Source organism: Astyanax mexicanus, chromosome 12 (assembly GCF_023375975.1).
Source record: "Astyanax mexicanus isolate ESR-SI-001 chromosome 12, AstMex3_surface, whole genome shotgun sequence".
Taxonomy (NCBI): Eukaryota; Metazoa; Chordata; class Actinopteri; order Characiformes; family Acestrorhamphidae; genus Astyanax; species Astyanax mexicanus.
In genome coordinates, this window is record NC_064419.1 from 26,483,846 (window position 1) to 26,503,161 (window position 19,316).

Consider the following 19,316-nt stretch of genomic DNA (forward strand, 5'->3'; position numbering starts at 1 on the left):
AAACAGCATGAGTGAGTGTTACAGCACGCTCGCCAAGCAGTACACGTCATGGCATCAAGCAGTGGAAGAAAAAAAACACTTTGCTTCCTCTGTTTTTGTCTATAAAAAGTTTATTCAAATGATTAAGTCTACATTCTCACTTTCAGTATTTGTTGCCAAGCTGGTCTAACTGCCACCCAACCAAAGCTGCCAGCAGGCCTCCTCATTAATATGGATGAAAGGACTGTTGAGAGGAAAGAGACATAGAAGTTCATAAAGGCCAAGCACTGTAGATAAACTGTGAGGTGAGCATATCATATCAACAACCTTCCTGTAAAAGTCTACTGCACCTTAGCTCTTATAAACATTGAAGCTTCAGACGTAACGTTTAATTTCAACAATACACAAAGCAAGTCTTTTGTTGGACAAAAGAACAATAGATTTTGGGACCATAAATGCAGGTATTTTACTGAAGTTTTGACAATTTTGTTTATGAAGCACCTTCTCCCAGAATTCTAAAACTTCTCAAGACCATAAAAATACAAGACAATGTATGGACAGATAAAATCACCAATCCAGTTGTGGCAGCAACAGCCTTTTCCAGAGATAGGGTGGTGTAAAAGGTGTCCAGGCACTATTTCACGTTTCTGGGCCGAGCTGGAAGCAAAGAATGCCGTCCAGAGGGCTCTCCAACAGCTGAACAGTGCTGATCCTCAACCCCATGCCATGTTTCTGCCCATTCTCTTTTCCCACTAATCTCGTTTTTTTCTTCCCCTCTGCCCATGTGTTGGTTTTGTGGAAATCATTTGGAGGTTCCAGGGACAGGACGATGGGAAGGGGATTGGTCCAGCAAAGGACATGGCAAGCAGGTCCATCAGCAGCAGGATTGACTATCAGTGGATAATATTAACATATTATATGTACTATACTGACATACCAAATGTGATAGGACATGGGACTATGACAACGTCCTATGGAAGTCAAAGAATGTTGCACTGATCTGCAGGATATTTGTGTGGGGCATTAATTTTAAATGTTTGCATAGACAGTTTTAGCCAGGCACCACTGGTCATGATCAGTTCTAACCAGTAGAGTCTGCATTAAAATGTTCAAAAAAACTTTTAATTTTAGGAAAAATGTTCACAACTTGAAATGGAAAGTCCCATCCATCTGGCACCCACTCGCCTTGCTATGAGCTCTTTAGCCAGAGTGTAACCTCACTTACAAGATAACACCTCACTACTTAAACTGGTGTAGACATTCCCAAGTCGCCTTTTGAGATAACACTTCATGACCCATTTACATACTGTATCCCACGACTTCAGATACTTCAAGACCATTATGAAGGACCACAGTGGTAGACAAAAAGGAGCAAAAGCTCAGAGGAACCAACACAAGAACTGAGATTAAGCGTTAAACAGAAGCACTTCCTTGTGAGTAATTTGGTGAGACACAGGCAACCTGTTTGTCAAAGAGATGAAAAGTGTGGAGAACGTTTTGAAAGTAATGATTTAAAGATTCTTCACACTTCCACGTCTTTTAGACAAATGGCATCACTCAAAGAACTCTATGTATCACATTTATTTTATTATTACAGGAATGTCATTGTCCGTAATATTCAATAGAACATTCAAATAAGTTCAGAGTTAATTACTTTGCCTGTCTTCACGGAGAACGATCTGTTCCCATGTCCAGATCGGATCGTGTGATAGTTCCGATTGTGAGGACAGGGAGAACCCATAGGAATTCCCTGATGACAAATCCCACGGCGTCACGCTATCGCTTCACCTACACATGTTGCAGCCCGCCCATACTGTGGCAGAGAGCCACTGGATTCCCCCCTCCATGTGTGTGTGTGTGTGTGTCTGTGTGTTTGTCTCTCTGTTTACTGCGGCCCCTGATACACTCATGATTCAGACCCCTCTCCCACTCACTCTATTTTTGCTTCATTAGGGCCAAGTCTGTCAGCTAATACTACTACACTGCTCTAGTGTCAATTGCCAAGGCGACTAATTTAAGAGTTCAGAACGCGTAGCTGCTTTGGCAACACCTCGCTGAGGGATTATTTGGGTTGAATGAAGGTTAAGGTCATTTGAGAGTAGGGACTGTACCACTGCATGTAATGGGGAACATAAAGAAGAAGCTCACAGAGTTTTTAGAAGGCCATGGGAAAATGTTTTTCACTAGATGTATGTGGACAAAATGGCATAGTTGGAATCCATTGGTTAGGCCACAACTCCAAATATTCTCAAATATGAGAAACATTCCAAAGTTCCGCCAAGTGTGGGCGATATGACAAAAGAATAACATTGTGATACTTGATCTTTTCATGATATTCTATTTTCTTTTTGAAGAACTTAAAAAAATATTACCCAGCTGGAATCAACCAACAGAAATAAAACGTGGTGGGTAGTCATGACAGACTGACTTGAGCATGTCACCTTAAGTGACAAGTCCTGCTGTTGTCTTGGTGGAGACGACCAGTGAATCAGTGTGTGTGGAGGCACTGTTGTCAGTGGCAAGATCAACAGTTTGTTGTCATGCATCACGCATCATGTGTCCAGAAGACCTGGTCTCATTGAATGAGCTGAAATTTTGTGTTATACTAGACCTCCTGTAGTCTTGATTATCAGCACTTTTACATTAATGAGGTCCTGCGATCTCTGGTCCTACCTATTCCGACAGGAAAATGCTCGTCCACATACTGTTGGCCTGTTGAGAGCCTGCCTTTAAGACTCAGATACTATGCCATGGCCAGTCACATCATCTAACCTATTCCTGATTGAAAATGTCTGGGATGATATTGGACATGCTATCGACACCCTAGTCCTGCTGCAAAGCCTGCAGAAACTGTTTGAATATTCAATATTTAAGCATATTTACTTGTCTGCATGTTACACATTGCAGTGTAATTGAGTTCTGATCAAATCTTTCACACCACATATGTACAGTAGGTGGTCGGAAATGGATCCCACCCACATTTAACATACATGTAAAACGTAATGTGTTTACTTTGTTTACATAGTTTCTCTAAACTGTTTACAGTCTCCCAGATCAGAAGCATTTTGATTAAAAAACATTGTTACAAGAAGAAAACAGAAGTGATGAGCAATCTAATGTCAGTCTAATCTAATGTAACCTGACTGTAAGGGGTCTTGGACTTGACGCCTAATGCTACATTTTTTATACCAGTTCCATAATTGATGATGCTGCATTATAAACTAGTATATACTATGACATGACATATATATATATATATATATATATATATATATATATATATATATATATATATATATATATCACAATACATATTGTTGCATTGCCTACCAAAGCTCAGCAACTAGCTGATTCAAAACTGGTGTATAATGAGCAGAATGATGCTTTTATGTGTAAAATATCAATGGACTCAATGGAATTTTAGTGACATGGGTCCAGTCAAGATTGTATGGCATGGTGGATTGGTAGTATTGTTTGTTAGGTCTTGATTCCCACAATCGTATTTGTGCAGGTTTCCAAAAAGCTTACGGATATGGACAGAATGGAGCGGTTCCACTGGAAATCATGGAGGCAGTATAACCAGTAATTCAGGTGAAACACGACCACAGCCATATGGACATGACGAAGAAGACATTCTTGCAGGAAATAATTATTTTTACACCGTTTACAGCTGTGTACACAACTGCCTCTTTCACTTAGTTACATATTTGTGTGGTAAGTACATTATCACAACCTTGTAACTTTCAGTTAGATCATAAGCAGTAGTTGGGAATTGGAAATTACTACAGTTGGATTAAAGTTAAAACTTTTGTTTAAGAAGAGTTGTTTGTTAGTTTGGTAGCCCCACAGCTCATAGGGGACCTGCTGAAATATTGGTAGCCTGTGTCCGGGCGAGCCTCTAGGGGGAAAAAAGTAGGAACTTATTATTCTTCTGCGCATTTTTTTTTTGGTGTATCATTTGACAGGCTTGTAGCCGGCATGCAGATGTCAACCTGATTTGCAGTCCAAATTGTAACTTTATCTTTCTTTCTCGCGCTCTCTCTATCTCTCTGCATTGCATCAGCATCCGCTTCAGCACATGCATGGCAGCCTGGACTTCCACTCAGTGTGGGTAATAAGAGTGGTCTGCTCAATGATTGGCCTGGCGAAGGAGTGGAGAATTTTAGCCGGACACCTGAGAAATCTCATGGGAACTCTCCAGCCTCCTAATTGGACTGTGTTCAGACAAGTATGTCACCCTACACACAGTTATATATAATAATAATGATTATTAGCACCAAGATGTCTTATGATTTTGGCTACTATTTTTTTTTTCTACTTTTTTGGAGGGGGGTGCATTCTTGGCCTTCCTCTATTTTTTCCAATATGTTTGATTGCAGCAAGGAGTTTTACTTATGCAGGACTTTATAACTCAGTTAAACAGTTGTTTAGACTAGTGACTGGTAGTTACAAACTTGGCTGTAAGGCACCTGTAAAAATGTAAATGAAAAAAATACCTTGTGTTTATTCACTCAGTAAAACACTTATATTCAAATAAATACATTTATCAAAAGTTGTGGTTTTACATCACTGTTTTCATTACAATCTCCAAAGCTCTCTTTGTGGGAGTCTAATATTATTTATAGTTATCATCCAACACCTGCCCTGTAAAAATGCACTTGTTGTGGGGGGGGCAAATTTTGGGTTGTATACCTCTCGGTGAGAAATCTTGAGTGTGTCCTATCTGCCTTAAGGACACATTTACAGACATTTTGCCAGTTGGCAAACTTTTAGAGAAGGCGCATCTGTCAGCCAGCCACTATCATCTTCATTTGCAATGGTGTTAGGAACTAGAAACACTAGGATCTGAAAACTAGGATCTGTCGCTGGATCAGTATTTAGCAACATATCAAGGTTTTGTTTGGGATCCGAAAATGTTTGGGTTTGAGTATGGAGGACTTCTGGTGAGCTCTTCAATCCTGTTTTGCAGTGGAGCAATGCAATTCCCCAGTTGATAACATGAGGATCTGGGGACTGGAGAGCCATCGCATTTGATAGTCAGTCACCCCTAGTAGTCATACAAGGGACACTAACAAGCTCAGCGGCATTTTTAGCATTTTCACCCATGCACTGCACGTGTTTGCTACGGATGTCTTCACCAAATTGTAACACTTCCTTGATCAGTCAAATCTTTATGGGACCAGCTGAGGTGCCAGCTTCAGGAACCTAGAAGTGAACAGGATCTACAGGCCCAGCTGTAACATATGTGGGCCAATGTGCTGCAGGATGCCATATTGAGCATTAACCCATTGATGGATAGAATTAAACCATTTCCATTGTATAAATAAAATTCAATACCCATACTGATATATTGTACATGCATTACAATTTCAGGAGCATGCATTAGTGCAGTATGTAAAGTTTAGTGTTTTTTTTTTATATAGACATTAGTTTATAGCTACATTCTATTCCGCAGGGTCTCTCAGCAGTACCCTTATATTCCATACACACTGAGCGTGGCATGTGAGGGGAAGGACCTGCAGAAATCCAGAACCATCTACTACACAACTTCCTGAAAAAAGCACTTCATTTGACTTTTAACTGTCTATGCACTTATTTGTTTTGTATGATATTGTTGTATGGTGTTTTACAGACAATTAAAAAATACATACTGGAAAATCTGTCTGAGCCTGTGTCTGCAACGTCTGTAAATAAAGATGAGAGTAGACATAACAATAGACTTAACTAAAAGTTGAAGATACAGGTCTGTAATTTACCAATATTTACAGATTTGTTAGTCATTATAAGGTACATATTAATACTTTGAGATGTGCTTTTCTAGCTCAAAACCTACTTTGGAACTGTAACTTTATTTTCAGTTCAATGTATTTATGTTTTTATTTGCATTTATCTTTCGCTGCTAGTTTGGTATTCCTTGTGCCACCACAACAGATCTGACCTATAACATGTACAGTTCATCTTTCTGACAGGTTAGATACCATTGCAACTAGAAAATGTATTTACTTGTTAATCACTTGTTAGTGGTTACCTGTCAGTGGTTTTAATGTTATAACTAATTGGAAATATAAATATACACTATATTGCCAAGGTATCCACGCGCCTACTTTGCGTTTGGTGACGTAAGGCTGTATGATGCTGCTTGACCATGGAAACCCATTCCAAGAAGCTCTCTATGCTCTACTGTTTTTGAGGTCCAAATTATGTTTGGAGGTCTGTAGCGATTGATTTTGCAGAAAGTTGGCGATGGCTGCACACTCTGCTGATCCTGCTCTGTCATTTTTTCATTGACAGAGCGAGCTGCTTCTGTTCCCAGTCACTATCACTGACAGTTGACTGTGGAATATTTTGTAGTGAGGAAATTTCACGACTGGACGCACAGGTGCTGCATCCTATCGTGGTACTATGCTAGAATCCACTGTGCTCCTGAGAGCGGCCCATTCTTTCAACATCTAATCTCAAAAACACACAGTAATGCAAACATGAACATACCCCCAGGTATGGTGAAGAATTGGTGGCAAATTAAAAAGCAATTACTGCAAATGGAAATAAAACAACCATTTAACATTAAACAACAAATAAAAGTCATATTTCAACTTTAAATGTCAGTTGTGTGCCAATTGGAAAATTGCTTGGTTTTATACACCTGTGGCCATGGAAGTAATTGGAACTTGAGTTCAATGATGTGGATGGGTGAGCAAACACTTTTGGCAATATAGTGTACATTGGAAAATCTGCCCTATTTTTTTTTTATTTTGAGAAAAGTAGTTGAGTTTTCAGGTAATAGTGGTTTTCTTTTGCCATTCTATCAGCAAGCAGCACTACTGTAGTGACTTAACTCCAAGCTACCTTCTGTCAAACTTCTTACTGAGTTTGTCTAAAGTTTGCTCTTCTCTTTTTGCCCCTTTAATCAAACTCAGCCACAACAGACCTAGAAGATCTCAATGTTCTTCGAGCTGCTCAAATAAAAAAAAGAAGAAGTGAGTGATAAGATATTTTCTCTACAGTTTCTGAGCAGATGAAATATAACCCATGACGTTTTGGCCTCTGCGGTTCCTTTAATGGCTTTTCCACTAGTTTGCTCGCTCGGAAGTTTGCGAACCAAATAAAGGCAGCAGGGGGCGTGGCCGGAACCGCGCCTTATATGGAGTTTCCACTCCTGCGCTGAGCCAAAGGCGAAAGAGCAAAAGCCAAAACCCAAAAACCCCAGCAAACAAAAAAAGCTCTGTGGATCTTCTCGCAATGTTTACCAGCCTTTAACACTCTCCCAGTGTGTGTGTCAGGGCGTGTTTCAGCCGTGTGTGCTTTAACACACTGCTTGTTAAAGATTTAAACTGCTGTTCACTTCAATTAACTCTGTAACTTCTGTAACTTCAGGTTTTCTTCAGCAGAGTCCGTGTGAGCTGCTCTGCTAACTAACTTAACTCACCTTCTCCAGTCCAGAATTCTGTGGAGAAATGTCTGAGCTTCTTTCAGAAAGAGGCTTTTTTGGCTCTTATAGTGAAGTGGATATTCTGTTGAAGGGCTTACTTACAAAATTAATCTACAAGATGTAGCAGGCCAAGGTATAAGATATGTTTAAGATCCTATGAGTGATTTAGGTATTTGTGGAAGGAGATTAATTAACCTCCAAGTCCTTATGAGACGTGAGGTGTACCTTTTTTAAAGATTCTCCTATAGTCATGATATATATATATATATAATCATAAGTGCTAGATATTCTAGGATATTTAACACCTAGAATGGTGTTAAACCTCAACAATAGGTTTCAGATCATCACATAGTTGTGTATTATTGTTAAATGTTGTTAAACAACAACTTTTATTGTTAGATGTGCGATCATGTCATGGTTAAGTATTATTGTTAAATGTTCTTGATCAGATTATAAACGACCACAGCAACCTTAATTGTAAGGTGTAAGTCATTTTACAGGTGTGTGTGGTTGTCACATGTTGCTAATCAGATCATAAACGGCCACACCGACCTTAACTATTAGGTGCTGGACCATCTCTTGTTAATTTTAATTGTAAAACATTGCTGATTGGATCATAACCGGCCACAGCAATCTTAATTTTTAGGACTCTGATAATCTCACTCTTGTGTATTATTGTTAAATGTAGATGATTAGATCAAAAACGACCGCAGTTGTTGCTAAATGCGATATAAACATCCACAGAGACCTTAATCATTAGATGTGGACAATCTAGTGTTCATGTTTTATTGTAAAACGTTGCTGGTTGGATCTCGTGTAGTTAAAGGCCAGTGAGTGGGAGTACAGTGCCTTGTGTTTTACTCCATTTGTTAGATGCAAGATTTTGTCATCATCTTCATAACACATTGTTACTAAACTTTTAAAAGGGGTTAAAGGGGCTTTAAATGGTTGGACTATATTTAAGTCTCTTATTGGCCACACTGCCCGGCCTTTATGAATTATTATTAATCGATCTTATTATTATCCTTCATTAGGACGTCACAGCCTGCCTACTTTAAGAAGGTATCTCCACTAAAATATCAACAAAAACGTATTTGACTTCCTTTATTAAGTGGGCTTTTTGTTGTTGATCTTGAACCCTCTCAGTAAATGTAAACAGTTTTACAACAAGTTTAATAACGCTATTATTTCCGTGCCGCACGTGCCAGTCTAACAAAAGCTTAGCCTATTATTAGTACCATTTTTATTATTAGTCCATTGCTTTTTTGTTTTGTTTTTCCCCTCATTAATTGCGACACGGAAACTCAAAAGCGGCGGAAACGCAACTAAAAAAAAAGTGTGAAAGCAACAAAGTGGCGCGCGGTTTCTGCGGCTTTGACGATGTACGCGTGTGAACTTTTTGAAAACGGATTTTAAAAGTTTTTTATGCTTTCTGCGCGATTCACCTGCGCGCGGCTGAGGAATATATTTCTTTCTCTTTTCTTTCGCTCTTGTGCTCTCTTTTTTTCTTTCGCTCTCGTGCTCTCTCTCTCTCTATCTCCCCACCGTGCGAGTGTGTAGCCTACTATGTGTGTGTGTGCGCGCGAGGAGCTTTCCGTGGCTCTCGCGCTCTTGGCTTGCCTCTCCATAAATGGGCATGTGCGTCACGGCGCGCTGCTCCAGCCCCCGTATTTAACAAGAGGCCAAAAGCGCGTTGGAGTTCCCGTCCGAGCAAACAGAGCAACACACACACAGGCGCGCGCGCGCGTACGAACACGAATTCACACACATACGCACACCCTCTCTTACTCTCTCTATCCCTCTTTTTATTTCTCTCTAGATCGCGCGAGCGCACACACGCGCACACGCACTCACTCACTCCCTCACTTAGCTACTTACTTACTTACTCACACACTCTCTCTCTCACTCTCTCTCAATACACACATACACGCGCGCGCTCAGACAGAGCCTGAAGAAGAGAAAGAAAGCACAGCATAGCGCGCGGCGGGCTGCACTTGTGCAGTTATCATCATCACTATCATCACCAACACCAGCACCTTCAGCATCATCTCTACCTTGATCATTATTTGATCATCATCGTAGTCACGGTCTACTTCCACTTCATCAACACAAGGAACTGATGCCGAACTTTCTAGATCTCCTTCAGCATCTTCAGATCTTCAGCAGAAGCAACAGCAGCATCTTCATCCTCATCACCAGATGCGAGCAGATCAAGTTGCGCGCTCTGATCTGAGCTGAACTGGACTTGGATAAGCCAGGAACCGCGAGAAAGAGCGAGGGAGAGCAAGAGGATCTCTCTGTCTCTTTCAATCATCTCTTTCTCTCACTTTCTCTCTCCTTGGTCTTCTCGTTCTCCTGGAGTGGATAAAGCGGGCGCGAGGTTGTTGAGCGCGCACTCTGGGAGGGCTTTTGATGCCTTTGCTAAGTGCAGGCAGCCGAGTGCTATGACAGGCAAACTGGCCGAGAAGATCCCTCTTACCATGAGCAGTTTAATGAACTCCATCCCTGAAAGCCTTTATCCTGAGGAAGACTCCATCCCAACCTCTATGAACGTGTTCACCAGCGCGGAGCCCACGGCGCACTACTCGCACATGAACACAGGTGAGCGGCCGGTGAGGTGCGGGGCGGCGGGGTGGTGGGATGGAGGGTTGGGAGGGAGAATAGGTGGATGTGTGTGCTAAGATTATGTCTGCTATTTTCTTTATAGCATATCTGCACTATATTGCTTTGCAGTTATTGTTCACTACTTTTTCAAATATTATCATATTTACATTTTATCTGTACTTTGAGGAACAAAAAAAATGAACATTTCAATACCCTTTTTTGACGTGGTAATATCAATAGAATCAGTCTTGGTTTGTGCTAGCTGGCTTAGCCTTTGTGTGATAAGCTACTGTGTATCGTGTGTGTGTTGTGGTAGATGCTGAGCATTGTTCATAAAGAAAACGTGGCGATATTAATCGTGGCTGATCAGCGGGCGCCGACATTGCCCACCTGTAGGGTCCTACACAGGCTTCAGTCCACCCACACCTGTAGGCTCTCCTCCTTAAAAAATCAATGTGCGAATTAAGGTGTTATAAAGGTCTCTTTTGTTCTTTTGAGTGATGCCTCAGAAGGACCACTTTTGTTGAGTTGTTGAGTTTGTGTAATGAACCTGTAGAGTATCCAAATAACCGTATCTTGATTTAAATGTCCTTTAATGAAGAGGTCACATCTCAAACCTCAGGTACCAGAAAAAGGTATAATGACACTAAAATGGTACCCCTTTGGTTAAAGGGGCATATTTAAACTATATTTCTTTGCCGTTTCCCCTAATTTTAAGGGACACATGTTGAACTCAAAGAATCATGTGGTGAACAAAAATATACATTAAAAGTATCATTACTCTGACAGAATATTACATGAATATGTTCTTTATGACCCAAGAAAAAGGCAAAAGGGGTTATTTTATAGCATTACTAAAATAAACACATTTATATAAGTGCTCCTCAAAATCAAATAATCTGTTTACACCTTTTTTTAAATGTGTCACAAGACCCTTCGCTTTGTGTTTTTTCCTGAAGTTTGAATAACCTTTACTTGAACCCTTTACCAATTCTATACTCTCACACTCCTTTCTCCATTACAAATCCATCACAAATACTTTAACTATTTGTGGAAACAAATAAAATGTATAAATTGCATATGTTAAACAAAAACTTTATTTGTAATAGCAAGATTAATCAGATAAAATTAAATATGTCAATGTGGAGGAATTGAGGAAGTAGTGTAAGTGGTGTAAAGTTAAAGTTAGTCTCGTGATCAAGCCAGACATCCAAAGTTTGATGGATGGTGTTGAAGAAGAAACACCTGTAGTGTAAGTTCACTCAGAGCGGGTTTCTACAAGTTTATTCAGACTGTTGGAGTTTATTCAGGATTGTCAGACAATTCAGCTTTGTTTAGTAGTGATATATATATCGACATTTACAATTTAATTGCAGATTAGATTCTTCTCTTTCTGTGTCGCTTCAGCACCCGCACTGGTATTAAGTGTATGGGTCCTAAAGGTTAAGAAAATCAGGGCACTGAGTGGTACAGAAGGGGGCTCATACAGGCACGAGCTGTTACAGGTCAGCGTTTTGCGTGGTACCTCACCGATGCTCAGGTGCTGAAGTGGTGCGATCACATGACTAAGAGGTGACACGGCCCGCGTGTAGCTTGTAAGTTTAGAAATGTAACCCATGCTTAATAAATAAATATAAATAAGTTATATATAGAGATAAAAATAATTATGTATGTAACTATGCTATAAATAATTGTACAAAATGAGTAATAGTTGCTATACCTTAATCTATAGCCTATACCCAAAAATATACAAGGTTTATATAATTTCGTAATTATAAATTCTGAAGCGGCTTTCAGTGAAGTTGCCCCCTCAGTCTCGTGTGCGAGCTCGTGCAGGTGGTCGCTGCTGCTGCCTTTCAAAGCCCTCCGCGAGCGAGAAAAAAAAAAATAAAACCACAAGCCGTGCGCACGAGTTCAGCAGATTCATTTATAATCAATCAAACAAACAGTTAATAATTCAGCGGTTATTTTGAGCTCTGATATTGAGAGGGCGCGCGGTGAAGAATGTGTGCGGTCACGCAGAGTTTTAACTCCGCAGGAGCTCAAACTGCCAATATTAAAAACCTCTACCTGATCTCACTCTAATTTCAGCAATTTAGCAGAAATTACCTGAGAATTCTGTAAAGCGCTAAAATAATCGTTTACATTTTTAGATGTAACACGATTAAATGTTGTTGATTTAATTGTGTTGATTGACAGTTTTAAATAATATTAAAATGACCTAAATATCTAATCTTAAAATGGTGGAAAAAAATAATACATTTAAACAGATATAGTGTTTTAAATTATGTGAATATTATTAGAGTATCTTCAGCCTCTGTTATATTATTAGCCTCGGTTAAAGTTTCAGCCTGATTTTCGTGTGGGAAACGAAAAAATACAGAAAGTCAGAATGCGTTAACATTTAAATCACCTGAGATTCCCCGCAATCAGGTGTTAAACCCGAAATAGAAAACAACAAGCAAAAAAATTAATAAATACATATAAAGAAGCACATAAACATTAATAAATACACATAAAGAAGCACATAAACATTTAGTGCCAAATTAATAGTAGATCCGACAGTATATATATATATATATATATATATATATATATATATATATATATATATATATATATATATATATATATATACACATACATACATATGCATAAAATTTGCGTAATTTTAAGCGCTAGTGGAAACGTGCTTTCATGGACTAATTTTTAATGCTTGTTACTGTCCGTGTGTGTGAGCTTGCTGTTTGCTTCAAACACACACACACACACAGTCACACTCGCAAACACAGGGTTCCTTTTTCTGGGCTGAATCACAAAAAGCCCACGCAAAAAAGAATTATCAGATAAATAATCAAAATATCTACAAAATATTTCAGCACTGCCTCCCTCAAAACAAGTGACTGTTATTCAACAAGTTCTCTCTTATAGATGGACTTAACTAATGAATGAACTCCAGCGTTTAATATTCTACAGTATGCAGCTAATATTTCATTCAAACCGGAAGTTTTTCCTTGGTTACCAAAGGGGATCTCAAGTCTCTCCCTGGAAGCAGACTACCATGGTCCCAATCTTAATGAACCTCAGAATCTTTAGATCTTGCTTTAAATTCCAGGGAATCCTGAAAAGCTAGAATTTGAGGTTATCACTCTGTCCAGACCCTGACGATTCTTGTAAAATTCAGGGGCACTGTGATGGAATTTTCTTCTTTATTTATATCTCACAGAAAAGTCCAAAGGCTCTCTCATTTTCTTCTTGCTTTTGCCTAAATTGAATTCTTTTCCCAGCACACTAAGTGGTCTTTCATACACACACATAAGCACAACTGTGCTGAATAGATGTGAACGCACCTATAATTTTGGTTTTGTTTGTTCCCACCGTAAATCATGATTTGGTATATATGCTGTGATTACTGTAAGTACGTGTTTAAGGAGCAAGACAAACCCTGGAGGACGTCATGAGGTTGTTGTTTTTTGGATGTCCTGTAAATTGGCGGTGCAGCCTTACAGAAAATCAAGTGCTGATGTTAGAGTTCATGGGGTTTACCTAATAAAGCACTGTAGAGCAATGAATGGGTCAGGACAAAACATCTGTACTGCCGCCAATGATGCCACATTTTAAGCTTAGTCAGACTTTTATCACTATCAGGTCTGTCACTGAACTTCATGCTCAGAATCAGTCTGTGAAAACAAGTTTGTGCATCTCAGATGACGCCCTGTCATCCAGAGGAGCTTCACTGGAAACAGAGCTGATCTACTTCTGAAGGACACACTTTAGTTTACAACCTAAGAGAGAGAGGGGAGAGGGAAATTAAGAAAGAGAGAAAGAAGGAGGAAAAGACTGAGAGGAGGAGGAGGAGATATTCACTTCAGTCTTGGGTCAGTCGACAAACTTTTTCCTCCTCTGTCAAAGATCTTAGTATTTTCCTTTCAGCTTTTCTCATTTGGACAGATACTCCTTTTTCTCCTACTTTTTTGGGCACAGATAGTTATCGGAGGTATGCTAAGATTTAACCAACCAAGCAAGTCATAATCTAGAATAAATTAACATGTAAAATAGCAAATATAGGTCAACTTAAAGGTCTTGGCTTTTTCCTTAGACCTAAAGTCTTTGACAATGTAAGTGCCTTTTGTGTTGCTTTCTTCTTGGCTGACCATTTTAATCTGTTCCCACAGATAATATCATGGACTTGGGGATGGGAGGTGAGAAGAGCAGTGGGGAGATCCAGTATGGTTCCAGTAGTTTTCAATCAAGTCGCAGTGGACAGACTGTTACTTACCTGGGCAAGTTTGCCTTCGACACCCCTCCGTCAGGGGGCATCAGCGGCTCAAGTTGGTGTCCCGACAATAACATCATCAGTCTGGTGAGTGCCGGCATCCTGGGCGTCTCGCCATCACCTGGCAACATCACCACCCAGACATCCTCATCAGGCGGCAGCATGGGCGGACAATCGTCGGACATTGAGCAAGTGTATGCCCCACCCCTTCCCGCCTACTCCACCTGTGGAGAAATGTACCAGGAACAGGTGTCATTCCACCACAGCCCAGCCACCTCGTCCTCCTTGCCCTACCCAGGCTCAGACTATCACAGTACCTCCTCCAAACCTGCCATGGACAGCAGTCTCTTTTCCATGATCCCTGACTACAACCTGTTTCACCACCAGGGTGAAGTTGGGGTGATGGAGCACAAACCCTTCCAGGCCATGGACCCAATCCGGGTTAATCCGCCACCCATCACACCCCTGGAGACCATCCGAGCATTCAAGGACAAACAGCAGATCCACCCAGGGTTCCTGGGTGGCCAACAGCAGCATGCATCCCAGCACCACCACCATCAGCCCCCACAGACCCTCGCCCTCAAACCCATCCGGCCGCGCAAGTACCCAAATCGGCCGAGCAAGACACCGGTCCACGAACGGCCACATGCCTGTCCAGCTGAGAACTGTGACCGGCGCTTCTCGCGTTCAGATGAGCTCACGCGCCACCTCCGCATTCATACGGGCCACAAGCCCTTCCAGTGCCGCATCTGCATGCGGTCCTTTAGCCGCAGTGACCACTTGACCACACACATTCGTACTCACACTGGAGAAAAGCCCTTCTCTTGTGAGTTTTGTGGACGCAAGTTTGCCCGCAGTGATGAACGCAAGCGGCATGCCAAGGTGCACCTCAAGCAGAAGGACAAGAAGCCAGCAGACAAGGCCAGTGGTGCTGCGTCAGCGGGCAGCCACACGTCCCCACCAAGCTCATGTGGGACAGCTGGACCCAGCAGTTCCAATATCCTGACTGTTACCACGTGCGCCTAGGGAACTCTTTGCCGCCAGATACGATCGGGCTGGGGGAGGAGGACATTGAGCTATGAGCACTTACCTTTCTCCTTGGAAGGGCCTGGCCATTGACTCTCACACTCTCTCCCCTCTCTTAATGTATCGGGTTATTTGTTGCGGTCTTTAATGTTTGTTTGCAGATGGTGTAGTCATGTTGCCCCTCAACTTTTTGCTTTAGGTCAAGCCGGTGGGTCTTTGGGAGGAAGACCTACTGGCGTTTTATGGCAGGGAGATTTGCGCACTGGGGCAGCAGCTGAAGGGACAGGGGCAGTTTAGGTTATCCCAGGACAAAACAGAGGCACTTCTTTGGGAAAAGCATTACAGGCTCAGGGAGTCCTACTTCCGGCTCCGGGGACCTACGTGATCCCCCCTGATTTCAGTCTGGGCCAAATTAGTCTTTTTTTTTACAGTATAGTATAAAATACAAGCTGAGATACACTTGGCATCTAAGTTGTTTTAAGTTGTTTTCATTATTATTATTTTTTACAGTGCATTTTGGCGTGTCATTGTCCAACTTTTTAAAAAGTGCAATTTAATTTACTCAATGTTGTTAATACCTTGTTTGCGTTGCACTTTGGTTGCTGTTGTTTGTTATACAAAGAAAAACTGCTCGTTAAATATTTAATTGATGATATTTTTTCATAAGAATGTGCCAAATCTATTGCGATACTGCAGCCAATTTTTTTTTGTTTTGTTTTGTTTTATTTTTTTTATCTTTTCGTTGTAGTTCTTGCTAGCATACCAGAGCTTATAGCGAAGCTACTAGAGTAATCTGTTTCAGAAATCGATTTGAAGGGAAAACCGCTAAGCCCAGAATCTTACAGTACTGAAAGGCTCTGTGAGTTCAATCTTCAAGTGGGTGTTTCTTGCGTAATTAGGCTTGCATTATCTTAATATCTCAAAATCCCTTCAGTACAATTAAGGGATCTGGATGCCTTTTGTAAACAGCAACAGATTGCCTGTACAATACCAAAAAAAAGAAAGAAAATACAAGACTGTGTTTTGGTATCTGAGCTCACTAAGTGCAGTTTACGTACAAGCTAAATTTGTTGCGTTTACCTCAAACTCTTTCTCTAGTGTGCACGAGGGCCAAATACCAAACATATATCCTTTCCTTACATGTCCTTATGAAACAAAATCAGACAATTCTGCCTTTTTTGTTGTTCTTGATTTTATTTTTTGCTGTCTGTATGCCTGCATGTGTCTAATATTGCTAGTATGTCGTGGTTAGCACTGAAACAAAGGTCGCAGTGGTCATTTCTGGGAACCTGACAGCAAAATATGTGTCCACCTGATGCTCCCCAAATATATTCACACACACAGAGCTAAAGAGAGAAATTATGTGAAATGTGAAATATGAACACTGCCATGTTTCACAGGTAAATGGTGTCGGTATTTATGTTTGCATTGTTGCTGTTGTTGCCGTTGATGTTGTGTTGTTCTTATCGCAGACTTTTTTACTAGCCGCTTGATGTGGTTCTTATTCTTTAATCTTGCGAGGTTTCTTCCTTCCATTTTCCCCCCATTCCAGGCATACTGTATATTCAGCACACATCTGAGTGCACACACTCGGTTTTCAACACAAAGTACTTGCCAGCCAAAATTATGGAAATAACTGCCTTAGAGCGTCGCCGCTGGGCATAAGCATGGTTGATCTGGGATGCCATTGTTCTGTGTTTTTTTTTTCACTGACTGAAATCTGCCAGCTATATGCATGCCATTCGAGATGATGTTTTTGGATGACGTTTTTTTTTTTTTCTTCTTTTTTTTTAAATAACAGCTCTGAGGGGCAGCAAGCAGTAATGTGGTTTTCTCCACGGCTACTCGTATTCGGATCACACTGAGAGACTGATCCAGAATATCGAGAGGGTGTTTGTTTTTTCTTGTTGTACAGTTGCGTATATAAACATATTACTACATGTTTTCTACTAAGAATGTACAGGACAAAAAAAGCAATGTGCTTCAGTATTACGACGTATGTGTGTATGTATGTATGTATGTATGTGTGTATGTGTAAGTGTGTATGTATGTTTGTGTCAGAGTGCGCGTGTGTGTGTTTGTGTGTGTGCGCGTGTGTACATTAATACATACACATGTGCATCCACACTGGGATTGACTTTACATTGACTGATTGACTGAATGCAAATGATGCAAGGGGTGTGTTTAAGCGTACATTTGCAGAGAAAGTGACTGTGTACATAGTTTAGAGTGTTTTTTTAGAGGGATTTTGTTTTTTATCTGTACGAGAGTGAAAGAGAGGGAGAGACAGAGCGGCGTCGTTCGACACTGTCAATCCTGATGCATCCTCTGTCATTCCTAAAAAAACGGTCTGAAAATGTTGTTTGTTTTTGTGCATAATATTCAAAGAATGATATGGAGACACACTGAATGATGTGTTTATTAAATAAATAAACAATAAGGTTATTTGGAAAAAAGACTGGTGTATCTTAATATCTCACATTCTCGTTGTTTGCATGCCTGCCTTATTTAAATCAATCAACTTTACGAAATCTTCTTTTTTTTTTTGTTTTTCACATATGAATCTGATTCTGATTATTACCTTGCGTTGGGTCCAAATTTCATAATGAATGAATCGATGGAAAAACTCCAATCTGACTTGGTATAAAATCTTCCACTAAAAGTTAAGAAGGATTTTTACTTCTCCTATAAAGTTGCCATTTTAAAGATTTTAAGATTTTGCAGTAAAATTGATAAGTTGAAATATGTTCCACTTGGCAGTGGACATATACACTCTTTGACCAATGCCATAGAAAAACCCATTCTCAAAGAACAATTAAAGCATATTACGAGAGTATTCACCTCAATTCAAATGTTAATTTGCCAATTTTTACTTTTCACCCCATAGGAGCTTGTTCTGGACAATTATTTGTGCTTCCTTCGAATAAATCGCATTTTTTTTTTAAGTTTATCGAAATATCATCGCTGTTAAATAATGTGAAAGTAGAAGAGTTTATTAATGTTTTCTGAATGTTTTACAAAAAAATAGATCGCTATAATAGAAAGTGGTTTAACATTGCTTAGACAAAGGTACTCGAGCCCTGACTTCCATTCAAAGTCATTCAAAAGTTATCATTTTAGATATTGAAGCGCTTTGCAGTGTCAAAATATATAATAGTGAGTAGTTTAGTTATTATTACCATTATCACCTTGTAACTGTAACACAAACATTTTGTATCACCATTTTTACTTTTTTTATCTGGCTGTTCTTTACAGTTGTGTCAAAATTTCATTATAAAATATGTATGGACCAATAGAAATGCTCCAAAATTCATTTTTACTTCACACTGAATTTTTTATATGTTTTTTCCATCTCCTGTAAAGTACAGTCTAGTGTAGGACAGGTTTGTATAGTATAATACCAGTACAGAATAATATTTTGCTTATAAAATGGTCCTTTTACATTGACTTTCATTAAATGAAAAAAAAAATGCCCGTAGTATTGTGTTTGCCCAGTTTTAATAATTAAGTAATCATGATGATATTGTCAATATCATCTATTATTGTCTTGCTACAAAAATCAAGTATCTCTATAGTTTTTTTATCGCTTCTTTTGTTTTTATTTTATGTTAAAAAATGTGAAAATTCAATAATGAAAGGACCAATTGTGTAAAATGCCACAAATTCTCTAACCTTAACTAGAATAAAGTGTTTTTGTTTTACTACCAGTGAAATTTAAGAAAATGTCCTTTTCTTTTTGTACATTATAATATCACTATATTGTAGAATGTAGAATTTGCTCGGTAGAAAGTCCTTTTACATTGAATTCTATAAAAAGCCAAGAGGGTTTGCCCTTTTATATATACTGCACAAGCTTTTGTATGGACAGCAATAAATGACATATTATTAAAGGCCAGGTTTGCATCATATTAATTAGTGTTGTTTGGATCTTCTCAACACACACACAGCTCAGCTCGTAATCCAAAGCTCTCAGGCTTTTTCCTTCCTTTACTAAAGAAAAAT

General features: G+C 39.7%; 1 protein-coding gene across 1 annotated transcript; it reads left to right on the plus strand.

The window, feature by feature from the left end:
- Positions 1-9,091: 9,091 nt before the first annotated feature.
- On the plus strand, positions 9,092-17,770 carry egr3 (early growth response 3). Its single transcript, XM_007235481.4, has 2 exons — positions 9,092-10,009; positions 14,188-17,770. The coding sequence occupies exons 1-2, from the start codon at positions 9,853-9,855 to the stop codon at positions 15,312-15,314; spliced, it is 1,284 nt and encodes a 427-aa protein (XP_007235543.1). The 5' UTR covers positions 9,092-9,852; the 3' UTR covers positions 15,315-17,770.
- The last annotated feature ends 1,546 nt before the right edge of the window (positions 17,771-19,316 follow it).

Coding starts and splice junctions, on each gene's coding strand:
- egr3 (XM_007235481.4), top strand. CDS start 9,853: ATGACAGGCAAACTGGCCGAGAAGATCCCTCTTACCATGAGCAGTTTA. Junction 10,010..14,187: donor CTACTCGCACATGAACACAG/GTGAGCGGCCGG, acceptor CTGTTCCCACAG/ATAATATCATGGACTTGGGG.